The sequence below is a fragment of the Panthera onca genome, chromosome B3 (assembly GCF_046562875.1).
Source record: "Panthera onca isolate mPanOnc1 chromosome B3, mPanOnc1 haplotype 2, whole genome shotgun sequence".
In the NCBI taxonomy this organism is placed as follows: Eukaryota; Metazoa; Chordata; class Mammalia; order Carnivora; family Felidae; genus Panthera; species Panthera onca.
Window position 1 is genome coordinate 31,174,221 of NC_138344.1, and position 21,107 is coordinate 31,195,327.

The 21,107-nt window shown below is 49.2% G+C and overlaps 1 protein-coding gene across 2 annotated transcripts in view; it reads right to left on the reverse strand.

Annotated features, from left to right (window-relative positions):
* Positions 1-116: 116 nt before the first annotated feature.
* Positions 117-21,107, reverse strand: part of SCAMP5 (secretory carrier membrane protein 5) — a 36,344-nt gene continuing 15,353 nt past the window's right edge. The window contains exons 1-7 of one of the 2 annotated variants that reach the window (XM_060618031.3): positions 20,908-21,079; positions 9,203-9,266; positions 8,259-8,387; positions 4,848-5,004; positions 3,606-3,707; positions 3,061-3,178; positions 117-2,796 (exon numbers count right to left, since the gene is read on the reverse strand). In XM_060618031.3, the coding sequence (XP_060474014.1) occupies positions 2,602-2,796; positions 3,061-3,178; positions 3,606-3,707; positions 4,848-5,004; positions 8,259-8,387; positions 9,203-9,209 (708 nt within the window). In that variant the 5' untranslated portion in view covers positions 9,210-9,266; positions 20,908-21,079 and the 3' untranslated portion in view covers positions 117-2,601. Of the gene's footprint in view, positions 2,797-3,060; positions 3,179-3,605; positions 3,708-4,847; positions 5,005-8,258; positions 8,388-9,202; positions 9,267-20,907; positions 21,080-21,107 lie in introns of those variants that run through there. The other variant, XM_078448901.2, reaches the window with a different exon arrangement.

A 21,107-nucleotide genomic window follows, 5' to 3' on the forward strand; every position in this document is an offset into this window, starting at 1 on the left:
TTGGGCCCTGGGAATGACAGGCCACAGACCCACTTGACCCACCCTACCTCCATGTCCCACAGCCCACAGTGAGGCTCCACACAGGCCCACATGAAGACACATGACGCAGCAGGACACACAGGGCCAAATGTTCCCCTTTATTATGGTTCACTCAGTTACCACAGACAGACATTAGCTCAGGCAGGTCAACTGCCAGTTGGACAATGGTCTGTGTCCCCCAGAAACAAGGAGGAGCAACGGGCACCAGCAAAATGCAAAAGCAGGTCACTGGCTGGCCAGACCTGAGGATTCCCAGAACTGACCTGGCCTTCCTCCAGCACTCCCCCAAGACAGACCATCCAGCAGAGATAAATTCGTGCCCAGCCCCCACTTCTCATACCGGTTCCCACCCTAGGAAAGTGCATAGTTGCCTGGAGACGCAGCATCCCAGGGCCTGGACAAGCTGGGCCACAACCAGGTAGCAGGCCTTCCCAAGAGCAGAGCCAGGGCATGGCCATATAGGTCTCAGCCAGGAAAGAAGAGGGGCAGGTAGGACAACAAATCGACCACAGGTGGCATCCAACAGGAATGGGAACCACCACAGCCCTCCTGGAGCTACCAGAGACCAAGAGAAAGGGAGCCAGAGGTCTAGGGTAGGGGAGAGGAAAAGTGAAGAAAACCTAGACCTAGGGTCTCTTTTTAGGTACTAGAGGCTTGTGACTAGAAGGCTCTGCCTTCCAGAGAGAAAATGGTAGAGCAGAGAGCCAATCATACTCTGGCCCAAGCCTAAAGGACCATTAGGAAGAGAACTTTCCAGAGCCCTTGGCTCCCCTTACAGAAAATGAAGTACCTGGAGCTCAAAGCTCAGATGGTACCTGGAAGCCCAAGTGCTGGGTTCCAGCCCAGAGTGACCAAGCTGGGTTTGGGTTTTCAGGCTAAACAGCCCAGGCAGAAGGGTGGATGGAAAACAGGTGGCTGCTCCTTTGCTGAGAATCCACTCCCCTCCAGGCCTCAGAAAGAGCCAGGGCCTCCACCAGCAACATTTTCACGATGCTTAGAACAGAACAGCCCCACAAGACTTAAATCACCACCCTGCAAGGGAAAAGGAGTTCTGACAGGGTGAGGAAGGGCCAAAAACCAAGTCTAGTAGGCAGAAAGGAGCAAGTAATCTTGATTTGAAAAAAAAAAAGCCAGAGGGCTTTCCCTCCCACCCGGTCTACCCTGAAATCCCATTCCAGCCATTCATTGTGCTTGTGGATAGGACTGAGCATGTGCTTCTTCCTGGGCCCTGACTTCAAGAGCCCAGAACTGCTCTGTGACCAAAAGCAAGCTGGGGTGGGAAGAGGCACCCTCTCCTCTCACTGGGCCCTGCCTGCCTTCTCCTCCAATCTTCCGTCCAGGCTCAGCCCTCTGAGCCTGCCCCTCTACCAGACCCAAACAACAGCTATCGCTCCCAGAAATCCAATGGTCTTTCAGAGACACCTGGCACCTGCCCAATGGGCTTGGGCCAGCCAGATCTCCCTCAAAGACCAATTATTATTTGCATACCCTCTGCTCCAGCTGTACCTTTATACCCCCAAATCACCTGGACACCACCCAGCTCTTCAGAGAAGACAGTGGAATCTGCCTTCATGGGTAGCAGATGCCACCTAGCATGGGACGAGGAGAGTGACATAGGCAGAGGGGCTCAAGGGGACTCTGGAAAGAGAAGGAGGAGAAGCAGGACAGAGAAGAGAGGAGCCTTCCCCTGTAGGCCACGCTCTGAGAATCAAGGAGATGACCCTGCACTTCCACTCCCTGGGAGTCGGGTTCCCAGGTGGGCTCTGCATCTCCAGCTGCGTGCCCTCCCACGTCACCACTTAAGCTCAGCTCCTGTCTACTTCCTTGATCTGGGAATGGGCTCAGTCTCAGGAGCAGACACAACTGGCACACTCAGCCTTGGGGAAGACAAAGAAAAGCCACATGGGAAAGACAGAGACCCTGGGCAAGAAAAGAAGCCATAGGGAATCTGACACCAGGAAAAGAGGAGAGGAGAAGTGGGAGGTGGAGGAGACCAGATCAGAAGGAGCAAAGGAAGATCCCTGGCCTGTCCCCACCCTCCTACCTACCACCCCCATGAGCGCTAAATACTGTTGCTTCCCAGTAAGACCAAAAGTGGAGACGGTTTCAGCTCATGACCCTGGGGAGGGGCCAGGCTTTCTGCTATGCCTCCCTGGCCCATAAGGGATCCCTGGGCCAAGGTCAGATCCCTGGTGGAGGGTGGGGGCTGGTTGAGTTCTAAACATACATCTAGCACCACAACAACAGAGACCTCCACTGTGTACTATTTCACAAGGGGACATGGACATAGCTACCACTGCACGGGACAGCTCCACGTGCAGCCCACAGCTCTCAGAGTTCTGAGAGCAAAATCCAGAGGGGTGGGGAAAGGGGGGAGACATATACATATATATATATATATATATATATATGTATATATATATATAACTCTGATTCTTTGTACAAAGTGGGGGAGGAGAAAAGGGAGGGGGGGAACCCTGCTTGGTCACCACAACTGATGATGTGGCTTGAGTCCCCATCCCACTGACCCCCAGCCCTGCCCTCCTGGTAGGCGTGGCTGGCTCACATCTCATTGGAGTATGTGTAGTTGGGGGTGGCGGAATACTGAGTCTGCGGCTGATTCATGGCACCCTGGGCCGCCCCCATGGCTGCATTCTGGGCCGCCTGCTGCACGTGTGGGTTCTTCCATGCCCCCGTGGTCCACTCCTCCTGAGCTTTGCTGAAACTCCCCCCACTGCCCCGGTAGAATTTATGAACCTGTAGGAGGAGGAGCACAAGGAAGGGTTAATCAAAGGGAAGGGGCAGACCTTCCAGGAAAGACCTGGAAACCAGAGACAAGTCCCTGTAAAAACCAATCCTCCCTCCCACACCTGCCCTGTGTACTAGGAGCAAAGTCCTCCAAGCCGTTCTAGAGTGAGTCCCTTGGAAGACCTCTGGGTCCTCCTGTAACTTGGAGGAGGGTCGTTACAGATCGCAGCCCCTTCCCAAAGCCACCCTCTCAACCTTGAGGTGACCACATACCATGCTGAGAGCGATGAAGGAAAACACAGCCACAACCGTGAACATGATGGTGGGAATGAGCATCACCACTGCTGAGCCAACGTTTGTTCCGAAGAAGGAGATGGTGGCGATCCAGCCGCTGTAGGAAAAGGCCAGCTGTGGGGCTGCCGGCATGGTGACGGGTAGCCAGGAGCCACCCCACCACAGCCAGGAGCCATCTCAATGTCACAAGGAGGGGCCATATCATTGGATGCAAAGAGACCATCCAAAGGGCCTGTGTCAGTGGTTCAGAAGAATCCTTCCCCACGGCTCAGGACACAAGCTCCTCAGGCATAAGGCTTCTTTCCCTTGGGTTCTCCCATGATGCTTGACACACCTTAGCACCCCCAAAAGCCACTGCGAGGTTCTCCTTCCCCTCTGATGCTATGGGTATGTCACTATGACAACCAGACTACCCTGAATACTCTCACAGGCTAGGCAGCTAACACAGAGAGGTAAACAATGGACACACCCGAAGTGCCACCCATACCAGCCCTGGGTCAATCCCAGACACCCCGGTCTCTTACCAGACTCCCCAGCCTGGGATCCCCACAGCCTGGATGATGCTGATGACCAGCTGGGCCATGAAGGTAAAGAAGAATGCCATGAAGCTGAAGGAGCTGTCAGTCCTGCACCAAAGGAGATGACTCCCATCACCTGGGAAGAGGGCCAGGGCTTCCCTGCCTTCAGGACCCCCAAGCCCTTCCAAGTTTAAATGAGTATGCAGTGGACAGAAGAGACCCAAAGGCCTTAATTGAGAGGCAAAAATGGGACAGTGTTTACGAGGATCTTTGCAAGTTTCCGTGTGTTAATCTTGTGCGTGCAACATTACATAGGGAGAGATCTCCTCATAAATGGACCCTCACAGTACATGGATGGTTGGCCCTATCGGCATAGAAATAGATGGGTTGATTATGGTAGGAATAAGTAACCCCATTGTCAAGGGGATGGACAGCCTTACTGGCACCAAGATATCTAGCTCCACTGGCACATGGATGGACATTCCTATAAGCTCAGAGACAGAAAGTCTCGTTGGTACAAGAATGGAACCCTACTGGCACCAAATAGTAGCCTAATTGGTATACAGCTGGATGATCTGATTGGCAAAGACATCTCAGGCCCCATTAGCACTGAGATTGATACTCCACTGGCACCAAGACAGATAGCCTTGTTGGTACATAGATGAATAGTCCCATTAGCACCAAGACAGAAAGTCTGTTTTACACAAGGTAGACACCCATTGGCACCAAGAGAGTTAGCCCCACTTGTACATGAATGGGTGTTCCCTTTAGCACATTTAGCATCCAATGAGTTGGATGACATCATTAGCACATAGTGTCAGTAGTACCTGGATGACTGGTTCCATTAGCACATGGCAGATACTCCACCTGGTGCCAAATCAGCTAGCCCCACAGGCACAAAGATGGGCAGCTCCACCAAGACAGGTGGTCCCATTGGCAAAACTTAACATACAGCTGCCTGGGGAAGGCAAAACTAAAATAGGCCTGATATCTATGTGGTGCCCACCCAACGAAGTGAGAAAGTAAGTGAGGGGTGGGAAAGGAAGGAACTAAGACTCTTGACTCCCAGCACTGAGCTCTCAGGAAGCCCAAGTCCTACCTGGCAGTCTGAGCTGAGGGTGCAGAAGTGAAAGTGAGTCTAGGGGGTGGTCAAAAAAAAAAAAAAAAGTGAGAAAATATGTAGGGAAGAGACAGGGTAGATGGGCAAAGAGACAGGGCTAGGAGCTGGGGTCAGCACCAACAACTTACTTGAAGGCCTTGTAAATGGGCCGAAACCAGCAGACGTAGGAGCAGGGTGTGAAGAGGATGAGCCAGAGAAAGGCCAGGCCAAAGTTGGTGGCTCCCCCGCCTCCGATCAGCCACGCGAGACAGCCCACCAGGTTCACGGCCAGCGTGACGCTGTTCACTGCAGACCCAGGAGTACACGCACGCACAGAGACAAACACCAAACACCAGACACGCACACAGACACCCAGGCCCATGCAGAGATATGTGGGCACCCAGACATGGACACACACACATAACTCAACAGACCCACAATCAAACACATGGAAACAGCATATACACAGAGAGGTAGATACACACAAACATGCATGAAAACCACATTTACAGAGATTCACACCCACAATGCACATCAGTGAATACACACAGATACACGAGACACACATGCATACACACACAGAGGGAGTACAGACTGTAAGAAAGAAAACTGGAAGCTTAGACCAATTCCATTCCCCTCCCCACACCCACTCCTAGAGATCTGAGAAATACGGAGAACAGAGTCTCCAGAGCAGGAACCCAGAGCCTCAGCCCAACAAGCCCCATTAAAGGGCCCCCAAAGCCTCCAGGTGGTAGAAATGCTCTTCTTATAAGAATGGCTTCAGCTGCTGGCCCTCCCATATTCACAGCAATCACCAAGCCCAAGGCACAGGAAACCCTTACATCTTCTTTTGCAAGGGGTCCAAAAAGTGGAGAGTAAAAGGCCTCGTGGAAACATCTCTTCAAGCCATTGTACCATCTACCCTGCTCTTAAAATGGGGCATGTATTGGGGCGCCTGGGTGGCTCAGTCGGTTAAGCCTCCGATTTCAGCTCAGGTCATGATCTCACAGTTTGTGGGTTCGAGCCCCGCATTGGGCTCTGTGCTGACAGCTCAGAGCCTGGAGCCTGCGTTGGATTCTGTCTCCCTCTCTCTCTGCCCCTCCCCTGCTCATGCTCGCTCTCTCTCTCTCAAATAAATAAACATTAAAAATGTTAAAAAAAATAGGGCATGCAGCAGTGGCTGGGATCTCAATCTCTATCTAATTCATTTCTTAGATAACTATTATGCCACTTCCTCCAAGAAGCCTTCCTTTACTACTCCAACTTTATTCATGTCCCATCCCTCTGACCGCTTTCAGACCTGGGCTGCTCTCATGCATGGTTTCCCAAGTACAAATCCCAGCCTATCAACCACACTAGAAGCTCTGCAAGAGCAGAATCCAGGCTCCCTCTCCTCTGTGTCCATATACTCTAGATGAACTCAGAATCACAGCATCACTGAGTCACAGCCAGCAGAAACCTCACACACAGGGCTTCTGACCTCAGGGTGCTCCCTTCCTCAAACGTTAAGTTGAGTCCCTTCAAGGCTCCACAAAGATCTGCTGAATAAACAAAAGCAGGTGGGCTCACTCGTGGCCTCAAACAGCGAGACATCTGGTCTTGGTTTCTGAATAGAACCCTTAAGCATCTCAAGGGTTATATACATTTCCTTGGGAGCATAGCATCTGGCAGGTGCCTGGTGAGGACTTAGGAAGATATTTATAGCCTTTAAATCCAGCCCCTGGATTTTCTCAGGGGCAGAGTTCCCAGAGCTCAGGGTCAGGTGGGGTGCTCCCCAAGTCTGCTCTGACAATGCTGTCACCTGGGCACAAAAACCCATCTCAGGGCCCCTCCTAACCCTGGAGCATTTCTTCCTGTCCACTTCAGTTGTATTTCCTCCATCTCTGTGTATTGCCCCCCAATTCCCCACAACTTTGGTGTTCTTACTGATTTTATTTGCTCTTTACATAGAACAGATATTAACTTGTTTTTATATTGGTTTATATCTCTCTTCCCAGATCCCATCTCTCTCCAGCTCCCTGGATCTAGTGCCTCTGTTGCAATTATTCCACTACCTCTTTGGAACAGACATCCATTGACTTGGCTACTCTCTCTCCAACCATCAGCTTTTTTCTATCTCCACTTCTCTCTCTGTCAAGCTTGGATTCCATAATTCATCACACTTTTTCTAATTCCCTCCCCTGCCTGGTCTTCTGATCACAGTCACCCTTGATGAACACAATGCCCACCTGCATCTGAGCTGAATGTTGCTAGAAAAGAAGGAGCCTACGGAGAAGCCTGGTAGGACTATGAATTCACAGCGGCCAACCCCAAACAGACCCTGAGCATGGCCCAGAAGTCTTCAGGGTCATGTGTCTTTGGATAGTGTCCTCACCCTCTGCCCACAAATGCTATCATTCTAATCCCACTTTCCTCAAAACTCCCATCCTCACTTCTACATCACATTTGATGGGAAGAAATAGAAGCCATCAGAGGCAACCTCCTCATTCTCTTCCCAACATCTACAGACCTTCTCACACCTGCCCCATCTCTTCCTCCTCTCATGTTACACAGGGAAAGATTCCTTCTCTGCCCAAAGGCTAAGCCAGGGCTTGAAACTGAGTCTGTCTGTCCCCACACTCTTTCTATCACTCCATGAAGGACCTGCTGCAAAGACAGCATTCTTTACCACCTTCCTGGCACAAGCAATCACCTCCCCAAGTCAGCAGCTAAGTGCAGGCCTGACTCAAGGCAACATCACACCTGACACACCCTGCTGTGGTCACACTGCAGGTCTAAGGTACCTTGAGGCCAGTACCCAGCACAGGAAAACCAGCCTGCCCTGTGTGTACATGCCTAAGAAGTACCTTTGACCAGCCTGGGCAGAGCAAAGTCCCATCCCCCTAAGATGACACTTTCCCACCAACCTGCCACAGCCCACCAGCAACTGGAGTCTTTAAACTCTGGATCTCGACATTGTAGAACATCAGAACTCTAGATTCTTAGAGAAGTACAGACCGCACAACACAGAACTCCTTGGAACCACGGTGATCACTGAGCCAACACCCTCTTCCTATAAGTGAGGAACCTGTGGCTTAGGAAATAGGGCAACCAGCCCCATTTGATCTTGTATCTCCCAACTTCTAGTCAGTGCTCTTTTCTCTGAGCAGTTTTCCAAAGAAAGCAAGACAAATGTGGCTTTGAGACAAGGATTCCTCTCCGAATCCAGAATCCTGAGGTCCTGGCAGCCACCTGGAGAACCACTCCAGTGGGAAGGGGAAGGGAGAGCAAAAAGAGAAATGATGCTACAGACAGAGCCCCTCACCTAGATGCTCTGTGAATGGGAAGTGTAGGGAGAGAAGGGAGGAGAGGCCTAGATGGGGGGCAGGGAGGATGAGGGAAACCAGGGCCCAGATGGGTAGTCAACCCATGAGCAGAACCTGCTGGGAGGTGGCCCATGCAGATGCTGCAAGGGTGGACAGCCAAGCCTGCAGGCACCCCACCTTGATGTCTGGCACGCACCAGCCGTCCTCCCTCCCCCACCCCGCCCCCGTGGCCCACCCCCATCCTACAGCACTCACACATCCAGAGGTAGTAGAGGCGCTTGGTCATGCTGAGATGCTGGGGAGGAATGTCTGCCTCAAAGTCTTGGTAGAAACATGGCTTCAAGGGGATGAATTTGGGCAATGGTGGGAAGTTGTTCACTTTCTCTGTGGGTGAAGCATATCACATAGCATCACCTTGAACGTCCCACTCCCCGATGACCCAGTGTGATCACTCTTGCCCTGGTTTCAGCTGTCCCCCGGCCCCTGTGGTCACAGGCTACTTTGCTATCCCCACACAGCCATCCCTGCTTCCTCAAGTCTGCTACAAGGTTCCCAAAATAACCAAAGGCCCTGAGGCAGTGTTGCTGTCTCTCAGAAGAGAAACAATAAATACTGTCCATCAGGGGCACAGCTGCCTCCATGGTGGGGGAGCCAGTTCCAGGCAGATGAAGCAGGATGGGTGAGCCTGGAGACAGGAGTTCCCGTGTCCACTCCAATATTCACGTTTAGGAGCAAGTTACCACCCCTCCCAGGACCTCCGTTTATCCAGTCGGGTAGGGCTTGAGCTAGATAGTCTCTAAAGGTCCCTCCAGCTCTGGCACTGTGTTTGAGCCTTTGGAAACCAAACAACTCAGAAATCAGAAGGAAAGGGTCTCAGAGTATTAAAGAGCAATAGTGACAGAGGGGACAGGGACTGAGCCACCCTTGCTGCTTATCACTCAGATGGCCAGCAGGACCAAGGCATCAGGGTGCTCAATCTCTGGTCCCCAGGGTCAGAGATCTGACAGAGAGCTCGACAATGTCATGTTGAGGGTCTCAAATAGATAGCCTCAGGGGGAGACCAGGGAAAGCCTGGGGAGGACAGAAAGGAAGACAGAAACAACTTGACCTCCAAAAACTAAAAGGGATAAGGAAACTAGGAAGGGGGCCACCCACCCTGTGCTCACCTGCATATCCTATCCACATGACCCTGTCCTTACCTGCCATGATGGAACGGGTGGCACCAGCTGGCCCAGAGGCCTGCCCACGCCTCTTTGTCTTGACCTGGAAGGAAAGAAAAGCCAGAGAAGGATGAAGATCAGGACTGGCCTGACCCAGTCCCTCTCTCAGCCCTGGTAGGGCTAGAAGCTCCTCAGGGAAGAACTGAGCTGTAACCCCCCACAGTGGGATGAACCCAATGGAGGCAGCTCCCATACTGAGCCACCAGCCCTCCTTCCAAGCACTCCTGCCCTTTGTTTCAAGGCATAAAGTCTATCTTCAGAAACAAACCTGGGAGGGGACCCCATGAGGGAAGGCAAATGACAGAGAAGGCCTGAGGAGGCTAGAGACCTCTGAAAGAGAAAATTCTATTCCTTGACCCTGAACATGGCAGACCTGGCATCAGTCACAGGCTGGCCTCCCCGCTCTCCCGCCTTTGCCTTCCGTCAGTTGTTCACTTACTGAGGATTTGTAATATGTTAGGCACCGGGAGACAGCACGATGTGGTTCCTGCCCTCTGCATGAAACAGTCAATAACCTGTGGAGTACCTACGCTAAAAGGGAAGGGTGGCCACCATGAAAATATGCACAATATAGAGCAAGGTGATCTAACCCAGTGTGGGAAGTCAGGGAAATTCAATGTAAGCAGTGAGCAAAGACCTGAAGAATACAGAGGAGTTGCCCAGAGCAAGGCAGCCTTCCAGGCACAGCAGAAGGCAAGCACAGACTCTGATGCAGGAAGAAGTCTCACACTTTTATGGGAAAGAGGGCGACCTTGGCCAAAGCAAAGAGTACAAATGGGAAGCAGCAGGAGTGAGACTGGAGGGGAGGTGAAAGAAGCAGGGAATGATTCTTGAGGCCCTTAGGAGGCAAGTTTGAACGGGCTCAGAGGTGGCTCTGGGGAGTGGGGGGAGTGAGACCATCAAGAAGACTTCCTGCCAGCTTAAACCACTGATTGCATGACGGTGGGGCTATTAACTGAGATCTCCATCATGGGCAGAAACCAAAAGAACAGGCACAGGGTCCCAAGAAATACAAGAAGCTGCTGCCTTACAGACATGCTAAGTCCAGGGCTGCCTTGTGGGCATTGGGAATATTCAAAATCAGAAAATGGTCTATGACCAAGCACCAAGGTGATGCAACACTTAAAAGTTGGGTAGAGAGTTCTATAAAGCTTAAAAATAGGCAAAACAAGGGGAGGCTGGGTGTCTCAGTTGGTTGAATGTTGGACTCTTAATTTCAGCTCAGGTCATGATCTCATGGTTCATGGGATCAAGCCCCATGTAGGGCTCTGTGCTGGCAGCACGGAGCCTGCTTGGGATTCTCTCTCCCCCCGCCCTCTCTCTCTGCCCTTCCCCTGCTCTCATTCTCCTGCTCTCATGCACTCTCTCTCTCTCAAAATATATAAATAAACTTAATTATATATGTGTGTGTGTATATATATATATATATGTGTGTGTGTGTGTGTGTGTGTGTATATATGTATATATATATATATAGGCAAAACGAATCTATGGTGTTAAAAGTCAAGAGGCAGGGAAACAAAAAATAAATAAATAAATAAAGTCAAGATAGTGTTACCATTGAGGGAGCAGGGAGCATAAGCTGAAGTATTGGTAATGGTCTGCTACTGGGTCTGGGAGCCGGTTACATAGTGTTGACTTTGTGCAAATTCATCAAGCATGAGATTACAATTTGTGCACTTTCCTGTGTGTTAGGAAATTAAAAGTTTGCATAAAAAGCAAGAATAAAAACAAAAAACAAAACCCTCGTAGAGTTCCAGTCAAATTCCTCTGGATCCAACTAAAGGTTTGGGCAGTTATAATCTTTTTTTTTTCTTAAATGTTTTTATTTATTATTTTTGAGAGACAGAGAAAGAGCATGGGGGGGGGTGGGTGGAGGCAGAGAGAGAGGGAGACACAGAATCCTAAACAGCCTCCAGGCTCTGAGCTGTCAGCACAAAGCCCAATGATGGGCTCCAACTCACCAGTGGTGAGATCATGACCTGAGCTGAAGTCAGACGCTTAACCAACTGTGCACCTAGGCGCCCCATAATCTTTTATTTAATGCTTTTTTTTTTTTTTTTTTAAGAGAAAGACAGAGTGCGAGTGGGGTAGGGGCAGAGAGGGAGACACAGAATCTGAAGCAGGCTCCAAGCTGTCAACAGAGGCTGATGCAAGGCTCAAACTCATGAACTGTAAGTTCATGACCTGAGCTAAAGTCAGAAGCTCAACCGACTGAGCCACCCAGGCGCCCCGGGCAGTTATAATCTTTAATGGCTCCTTTGTGATATTAAATCAAATACCTATATAGAAACCCAACAACACCTACTATAAAAGGGAAAAAGATAGGCATGATAGAGGGCCACAAGAAATGACACCCTTATACAGGTGCATTCATTGTAGCATTGTTTGTAACACCAAAAGATTGGAAACAATCTACACATCAATAGGGGACTGATTAAATAAATGGTACAGTCATACAATGGACTGTTCTGCAGTCCTCTGCAGCTATTTTTCTTTAATTTTTTTTTTTAATGTTCATTTATTTTTGGGAGAGAGAGAGAGAGAGATAGAGTACGAGCTGGGGAGGAACAGAGGCGGGGCGGGGCGGGGGGTGGGGGAGCTCAGGCTCCAGGCTCTGAGCTGTTAGCACACAGCCCAACACAGGGCTTGAACTCAGGAGCCACGAGATCATGACCTGAGCCGAAGTCAGACACCTAACCGACTGAGCCACCCACATGCCCCTAATGTTTATTTATTTTTGAGAGAGAGCGTGAGTGGGGGAAGGACAGAAAGAGAGGGAGAGAGAGGATCTGAAGCGGGCTCTGTGCTGACTGCAGAGAGCCCGATGCAGGGCTCGAACTCACAAACTGCGATCATGATGTGAGTTGAAGTCAGATTGAATGTGAGTTGAAGCAGACTGAGCCACCCAGGCAACCCCTCTCTGCAGCTATTAAAAAAAAAAAACAGTGATGTAGGGGTGTCTGGGTGGCTCAGTCAGTTAAGCATCCAACTCTTGATCTCAGCTCAGGTCTTAATGTCAAGCTAGTGAGTTTAAGCTCCGCACTGGGCTCCACACCTATTTAAAAAAACAAAACAAAACATGAAGATCTTCATGATTATTAGTCATTGAAAAAATGACAGACATAAAACAGTCTAGACAACAGACAACAAAAGATATAGACATAGTCAAATAATATGCTACCTTTCATAGTAGAAAAAAAAAAAAAGGAGGGGAGAGGAGAATAAAAATGTTTTTTCCTTTTTACCCAATAATCCTACTCTGGTTATTTACCCACAAATAAGAAACAATAAATACATATGTCATTCAATGTGACACTATTTTGCAATAGCAAAATGTTGGAAGTAATCTAAATGCAACTGTTTGAATAAACTATGGTATATCATTCAACGGAGTACTACATAGATGTAAAAAGAATGGAGATGATCTCTATTAATTGCTGTGGAATGACTTCCAGGATATACCGTTAAATGAAAAAAGCAAAATACAAACAAGTATAAATACTATGCTATCTTTTGTGCAAAAAGGGGGGGAAGGGGAAAGAATATACATACAAATTGGCTTATTTTTGCAAAAGAAGCAGAGAAAAAGTAAACCAGACACTAAAAAAAAAAAAAAATGGCCACCAAAAAATGTGATAGAAGAGCTAGGATGACTAGTGAGACTTCCCTGGGCAAGAATTTATACATACTTTGTACATATAATATCTTACATATTCAAAAATGTACACCAGAAAGAAAAGCAATTCTAAAAGTGAAATAAAATCAAATGAAGCTAACTGTACAGGAAATTGATAACAACCACATAGAAAAAAGAACTGGCCAAGTAACTTTATCAGAGCACTCTGTGTTCTCTTAAAAGGATACATCTCAAGGACAAAAATAACTGGAAAGAAACCTGAAGTATAAGCAACTTTACTGTTACTGTTGGTATAGTGTAGCAATGCTGAAACCTTGTCATGTGTACGCTAAGAGAGGACATATGATGTCCGGGGTTGATGTCGTTGGAACCTGGGTTCTCACTGTTAAGAGTTTGGAGAGAGAATATGCAATGTGGGAAAGTAAGAGCCCAGGAAAAGCAAGTTTTTAATAGATGTTTCGGTATCATTACATCTTAGTATTATTATGGAAATAGTTTTTTTTAAGTTTTATTTATTTATTTTGAGAGAGAGAGTGTGCGAGTGCAAGCAGGGGAGGGCAGGGAGAAAGAATCCCAAAGCAGGCTCCAGGCCGTCAGCACAGAGCCCGACATGGGGCTCGAACTCACAAACTGTGTGATCATGATCTGAGCCAAAATCAAGAGTCAGACACTTAACCCACTGAGCCACCCAAGTGACCCCGAGACATCTTTCTGAATTAAAAATCACGTAAATGTATTATCTGTTCAAAAATATAAATGGAAAAAACAAAAAAAGGCAGAAGAGGATGAGCTGGCAAAGAATGAGAAGGAGCAGCCACTGAGGCAGGAGGAAAACTAGGAGAGCATGGGGTCTCCAAAGCCAAGAGCAGACAGTGGACAAATATGACAGATGCCACTGCGAAGTCTGGCATGAAAAGAGCTGAACACTGAGGTACATATAACACTCAAAAACCTCAAGTCATCTGTGACCCTGCAAGAATTGTTTTGATGGCCATGGAGATGTGTGGGGTGGGCAGCAGAAGCCAAATTACAGCTAGCTGAACAAACTAGCAAACTGAGAGTAGACACAGACAGCTCTTTGAAGAAGCCTGCCTAGGAAGAGAATAGAGATAGGTGAGATATGGGATCCAGAGAGGGCTGCAGCTGATGATTGTTCAAGATGGAAATAAGCTAGGGATGTGAAAGATCAAGGGAAAGGTTGCATTTACAACAGACACAGAGGTTAACCGGAAAAACAAGCCCCTAAAAAGGGGAGAAGCACGGGGTCAAGGAGGTGGGACAAGCCCCAAAGCTAGCAGATGGGAAGGAGAACATGATGCAAGCACATACAGGCTTGAGACCCTGGAGAGGACAGTAAGAGTCCCCTCCTTGTATCTGCCTCAATTTTGTTTATTGTATAGGAGACAGGATGGGGTTGAGAAGGAAGAGGTAAGGGTGGAGAACCCAGTTAAGTCAATGGACAATTACAACACAGCCTGAGAGATGCCCTGGAAGAACAAGTACAAAAAGCTGTGGGAACGGAGGAGCACCTCCCTGGTCTGTCCTGGAGGAGCCACGGAGGGCTTCATAGAAGAAGCAATATCAGAGCTGAATCCTGAAGGATGAATAGGAGTTGGCCAGGAGACGATAGGAAAGCAGGTGAAGGTCAGGAGAGCCACAGCATGCATATTCAAGGGATTGAAAGGGTAGAGCAAGAATGAAGCTCAAAGTGAAGGGAGAGAAGGAAAGGCAAAAATAGTGCTGAAAGGTAGGAGGGGCCAGGTCATCCTGGCCTTGAAGGCCACCGGCAGAATTTGGGCTTTATCCTCAGGAGCTTTGTGAGCCACTGAAATATTACATTCCTCTTTTTCTTTTAAAATATATAGCCTCGGGGCGCCTGGGTGGCTCAGTCAGTTGAGCGTCCGACTTCGGCTCAGGTCACGATCTCATGGTCCGTGAGTTCAAGCCCTGCGTCGGGCTCTGGGCTGATGGCTCAGAGCCTGGAGCCTGCTTCCGATTCTGTGTCTCCCTCTCTCCCTGCCCCTCCCCATTCATGCTCTGTCTCTCTCTGTCTCAAAAATAAATAAAAACGTTAAAAAAAATTTTTTTTTTAAATATATAGCCTTGGGGCACCTTGGTGGTTCAGTCGGTTAAGTGTCCAACTTTGGCTCAGGTCATGATCTCAGGTCATGATTCATGAATTTGAATCCCACACTGGGGGCTCTCAGCACTGAGTCCACTTCAGATCCTCTGTCCCCCTCTCTCTCTGCCCTCCCCCACTCATGTTCTCTCTCTCTCTCTCTCAAAAATAAATAAATAGGTTCAGTCAGTTGAGTGTCCGAATTCGGCTCAGGTTGCAATCTCATGGCTCATGAGTTTGAGCCCCGCTTCAGGTGAGCTCAGGTCCCACTTCAGGCTCTACGTGGACAGTGTGGAGCCTACATGGAATTCTCTCTCTCTCCCTGTCTCTCTGCCTCTCACTCACTGGAGCTCTCTCTCTCTCAAAAATAAATTAACTTAAAAAATATATAGTAAAATATATATATGTATATAGCCTGATGGGGCACCTGGCTGGCTCAGTCAGTATAGCATGTGACTCCTGATCTCAGGGTTGTGAGTTCAAGCCCCACATTGGGCATAAAACTCATGAAAGAAAGAAAGAAAGAAAGAAAGAAAGAAAGAAAGAAAGAAAGAAAGAAAGAAAGGAAGAAAGAAAAAATAGGGGCGGGGGGTCACCTGGCTGGCTCAGTCAGCAGAGCATGCAACTCTTGATCTCACGGTTGTCAGTTCCAGCCCCACGTTGGGTGCAGTGATTACTTAAAAACAAAATCTTAGTGTCAGAGAACTAGAGACAGAGAGAGAGAGAGAGAGAGAGAGAGAGAGAGAGAGAAAGTCTCATTGTTAACTAATTGTAATTTAAATAAAAAGTAAAAATATATTTGTATAGCCTCACCGTTTTGGTTTTTTTTTTTTTTATATAAAATGAAAATATGTTGCTTTTTACCTATGTATAAAAATATTTGCAAGTTATAAAAAACAAAGTGCACACGGCGCCAGGGCGGCTCAATCAGTTGAGCATCTGGCTCTTGACTCTGGCTCAGGTCATGATGTGGGATTGAGCCCCATGCTGGGCTCCGCACTGAGCATGGAGCCTGCTCAAGATTCTCTCTCTTTCCCTCTACCCCTCTCCCCTGCTCGTGCTCTCTCACTCTCTCTTTCTCTCTCTCTCTCTCTCTAAAAGAAATGTTTTTAATCTTAAAAAAACAAAGTGCATAAAGTTGAAAACAAAAGTTCTTCTAAACCCACCTTCTCAGAGGCCACCCCTTTAACAGTTTGACCTTTAGGGTTTTGTTTTTAATGTATATATCAGCATACATGACCAAAACGAGATCATTTTATACATGCTGTTTTATAACCTGTTTTTTTCCACTCAACAATATCTCTTGAAAATGTTTCATATCAATGAATACAGGTTATCTCAATATTTTTAATGACTGATCAACTGGGTTGACGCTATCACGGCCATGAAGCAGGTGTGACATGGGCTGATTTGGCAATGCAGAGGCCACAGTTTCAGGAAGTGGTGGGTGGGGTAGAGGCCAGCTGCCAAGAAATGAAAACAGGAGGAAGAGAAAGGAACAAGTCTAGCAGACTAGTTTTTCCAAACTTTTAGCTGAAATTTAAAAAAAAAAAAATTATGTTTTTTATGTATTTTTGAGAGAGAGAGAGAGAGAGAGTGAGTGAGTGCTGGGAGGAGCAGAGAGAGAGGGAGACACAGAATCCAAAGCAGGCTCCAGGCTCTGAGTGGTCAGCAGAGAGCCCGACGCAGGGCTTGAACTCACAAACTGTGAGATCATGACCTGAGCCGAAGTCAGACACTTAACCAACTGAGCCACCCAGGCACCCTTGGCTGAAATTTTAAATACACACACACACACACAGAATATCAGTGACAACACTGAAACACCATAAAGCAAAGAATGAACAGCCGTCACCTCTGGGTAGTGAAATTAAAGTTGTTGGTTTTCTTCCTTTTTTCTTTATTTTCTAAAATTTCCACAATGGTCTCATATCACTTTTGTGGAGGACAAAGCAACAGGTTTACAACAGCAGCAGCTGGAGGAGGACATAGGGTTAGAAAGATTTATTCAGATAGAATACTTGAGCATATATATTTAGAAGCGGGAGGAAGGCATTATGGAAAACAGTGGAGAGGCTGAAGATACAAGAGAAGGGAAAATAGCTGATGGCCAGTGGGACCTCAGAAGACAGAAAGGGCCAGCATCCATAGCACAGAGTAGGAGCATTAGACTAGGAGCCCTCCTTCCCCTAGGATTTGAGAAATCCAATTCAAGAAATGGGGAAACATGGTTGCGGCTTCACCTCCCACATACCTAACCAACCACCCTCTCTGTGAGTAGAGTTTTAGGAGAGTAGTCCAGTTTGGAAAACTCCTCCCATGAAATGGAATGGGGAGCTGATGGGAAGAGGGGAAGGGTTTCTACAAGTAACGGAGGGACAGCTGAGGCTGTAGACCATGCTCTGAAGCAGAACCAGACTGCTCTGGTATGTGACAGCCCCCAGAAACTTCCACATTCTGAGTGTAGAATCCAGATTTGAGGGGTCTGCTGTTAGAGTGGGACATACTAGCAAAGTTGTATGGCTGTTGAGAGCGCGGGCCAGTGGGCCATGGGGTCTTGGAAGGACATGGAAGGTGTGGGACAGAGAAAATGGAGATGTCAGAAAACTAGAGGTCTCCTCGAGGTCACAAAGCAGATAAAATAGAAGTTAAACTGTGCTTCAAGAAGACTGAAGCTTAAGATTTCAGAGGTAGTCACATGCCAATGATGACCAGACTCAAATGTGGCTGGTAGAAAGGGTGGTAGAAGGAGGCAATGGAGTGAATGACAGTGGTCCAGCACTAAAGTCCTCCACGAAAACAAAGAAGAGAGGTGTGTGTGCATAGGGGGCAGGTAATAACTCAGATTGTGAGAGACTCAAAGGAGGAGACTCTAACCCTGCTCCAGCCTGACTCCCATCCTGCTCCCAGGCTGTCACCCAAAGGTGTGCCCATGGTTACAGAGAAGTCAGTGTAGCAGACTATGGATGACTCAGTGCAGGAGAAGCCAGAGGACAGAGCAAGACTGTTTCCTTTGTTAATCCAGAGAATTTAGGATTGGGAGGGCTGTGGAAGGTTAGGGTCACAGTAATGGAGGGCTCTAAGCTACTCTGCCCTTATTTCAGGGCTAGCCTGTGTGTGTGTGTGTGTGTGTGTGTGTGTGTGTGTGTGTGTGAGAGAGAGAGAGAGAGAGAGAGAGAGAGAGAGAGAGAGAGAAAGCCTGCAGTCACTGGTCTCTGCAAACCAAAATTCTTAGACTGCAAAATGGGAGAAGGAACAATCTGTTGTTCAACTGAGGCTTTCATAATATTGGATAGAGAGCTAGAGGGGTGCTACATACCTCCTAAAAATGTAGGTCTAAGGAAGCACCTCCTTAGTTATTAATAAGATAGCAAACACTACCTGAATTTTGTTCCAAAGAACCCAGACTGTCATTTATTCCATTTCTTACTATGAAGCTGGGAGGACAGAAAATCTTGAAGTGGAGAGAGTGAGGTCCATGGCAGAGAGAAGGGAGTCAAGCCTGGCCTCAGATCAGGCTAGAGACCTGGGGCTAGTTCAAGGGCTTCCTGCTTACCAGCCTTCCCTCCTCTCTAGCATGAGTCTCTCATCCTTGGCTTAGTAACGGTCATTTTCTTCCCGCCTGTCCAGAGCCTATCTGCTAAGATGGAAGTTCCCTCCTCTTGCTCTACCTCTGGTCCCCTTATCCCACCCCAGACCCCACATCCCCAGCCCTGAAGTCCCAGAACTATGAATCATCCTCAGAAAACAGCACTCATCTGGCATTGCTATATCACTGTCGTGTGATTACTCTTCAGTACCCGTGCTGATCCCGAGCCTGACATTCAAGGCCTCGTGTCAATCAGCTACAAACTTCCCAAACCACCACCTCTGCCTCTCCACCATAGGCTGACCTGCCTCTGACACAACCTAGTTTCACACAGAAGATCATGTCCAGCCACCTCCTTGGCCTCCAGTGCCCCATAACCTGTCACCTCCTCTAAGTCCTACTATTTTTTCACATCCCACCTCTTCTGGGAAGACTTTCCAGACATCCCTGCTGCACATCCCACTGCTTAAATTCTGAATCTGTTATTGGGCAGCAAGTGCTCACTCATTCTCATCCAATCTCTTCCTCACTCCCTCATGGATGAGTATTCCAGGAGGGATGCAGCACAGCACAGCACAGGGATGCAGCACAGGGCAGGGCGCAGAGCACAGTCAATCCCTGTTCTTGCTTAAGATTTGAGTACCCTCCCAAGGGGTGAGAGTGGAGTGCCTGCTGCCCTCTCCCCAGTCAGGCTAAGCCCACAACCTCTGTCAACCCTGCTCTACCACACTTCCTCCTGGAAACTTTCAGAGATTCCAGGCTGTCAGCAGGGAACAAAGTGGAATCAGTAGAGGAAATGCTGTGGGGAGGGGGAAGAGGTGGGGGGGAGGGAGCAGGAAAGGAAAAGTTAGAAGAACTGGGAGGGACACTCTAAACTAGAACAAGTCCCTTCCTCAAGGGAGGACAGTACTTAGTCCTGTTACTTCTTCCCCAGAGAAAAGTGCTGGCAAAGAGCTACCCAAGAGGGGAACCAACTTGTTCAGAGGTAGCCAATTAGCCAGGGAAAAAGTGAAAGAAACAGCTACAGAGCCCAAGGCCCCTATCCAGAGCTCTCCTCCCAGGATCCCACTAACTCTCCACAGGTTTGCTACACCGAAAACTCTTTCTGTGACCTATTACCAGAGACATCCTTTCTCAGCTCTAGGGACTTTGCCTTCAGGCTCACCAAGTGAGCCCAGGTTAAATTTAAACTAACAAGATTTGTATAGCCCCAAACAAAATCTGTCAGTCATGCTCCTACAAGAACCATTTCTCTTTCAGAGCCCTGAGCCTGTGCAGGTAGAACAGGTAGGGCACAGGTCGCAAAATTCTCCAGACTTCCGCCACCCCGTGGGCACCTTCACATGGCTGGGGTCCCAGGGGCGCCTCCCCAACAGCTGTGCTTAGTTCCTACCGCTTTGCCCATACCACTCCCAGGGAATGCTCTTTCTTCACTCTCCCCCATCCAAATCTCCCCTCCCCCCAGAAGTCTATTCACTGGCTCTCGCCTCCCTTTCTCCTTATGTCCCTGGGAAAGTCTGCCAGGCCCTAGCTGATTTCCCCATCCCGGAGCTGGGGCATTACCGGTTTGAACCGCCAGAGATTGTGATGAATTCTCAGTAGAAATCTCTACTTGGTTTCCCCAACCCCCAGAGCAGGAGCTCCCTGAGGTAGGGGCTGGGATGGGTTCCCAAACGCCTCACCCCCACCCTCATAGCCAACTCCTGCCAATATTGGAATGAGCTACGTCCTGCGTCCCCAACTCACTACCCCAAAACCCTGGTGGAGCCCAGGCTCAATCAAGCCAGTGTACCCATCCCCCATAACCCTTAGGCGGTTCGGACCCGCCGACTAAAGGTCGGGAGAGGGACAGGGGACACAGCCTGGGTCCATCTGCAGGGACCTCTTGTGAGAAAAGACCCAAAGGAGGCCACTGTCACCCCCGTCTCCAGTCGCCCCCATCCTCGGCCATGTGCAACATCTCCCCCACCCCCCGACAGGGGGAAGAGGCCGGTTTCCAGAGAACACCAGGTGGGGCTGGGGGAAAGTAGGGCCCAAGGCCCAGGCTCCAGAATCCAGGGGTCTGACGTCACCCAAGACCCAGGTTCCCTCTGCGGGAGCTGGGAATGGGGATGGTGGGGGTTAGAGGGACCTGGAAGCACCTGGGACGCTCTTCTCCTGCCCCAATCAGGGAAGGTCACCTCGACTCCCCACCTCTCTAGCAGCTCGGCCTGCCTGCCCCTGCATGCAAAGGTGAAGCGTAGGGGGTACAAAGCTGGATAGTGGGTGACCGCATCTCGCCCTGCGCCCAGCTTCCCTGGAAATCCCTTCTCCCGGCCTTCAGGCCCAGGACTCACCCGCCGCTGCCGTTCGGCTGCCGAAAGGCCGTCGCCCTGCTCTGCGCTTCACCCAGCGATGCGGCGCGGAGCCTGCCGCGAGCCGCTCCGGGGCTGGGGGCGGGGAGCGCGCGCGCGCTCCTCCTGCCGGCTCCTCACGCGCCCGCGCCACCCTCGCCCGAAGCAGCAGCCGCTCTCGCGAGACTCCCGCGGCACCTCTA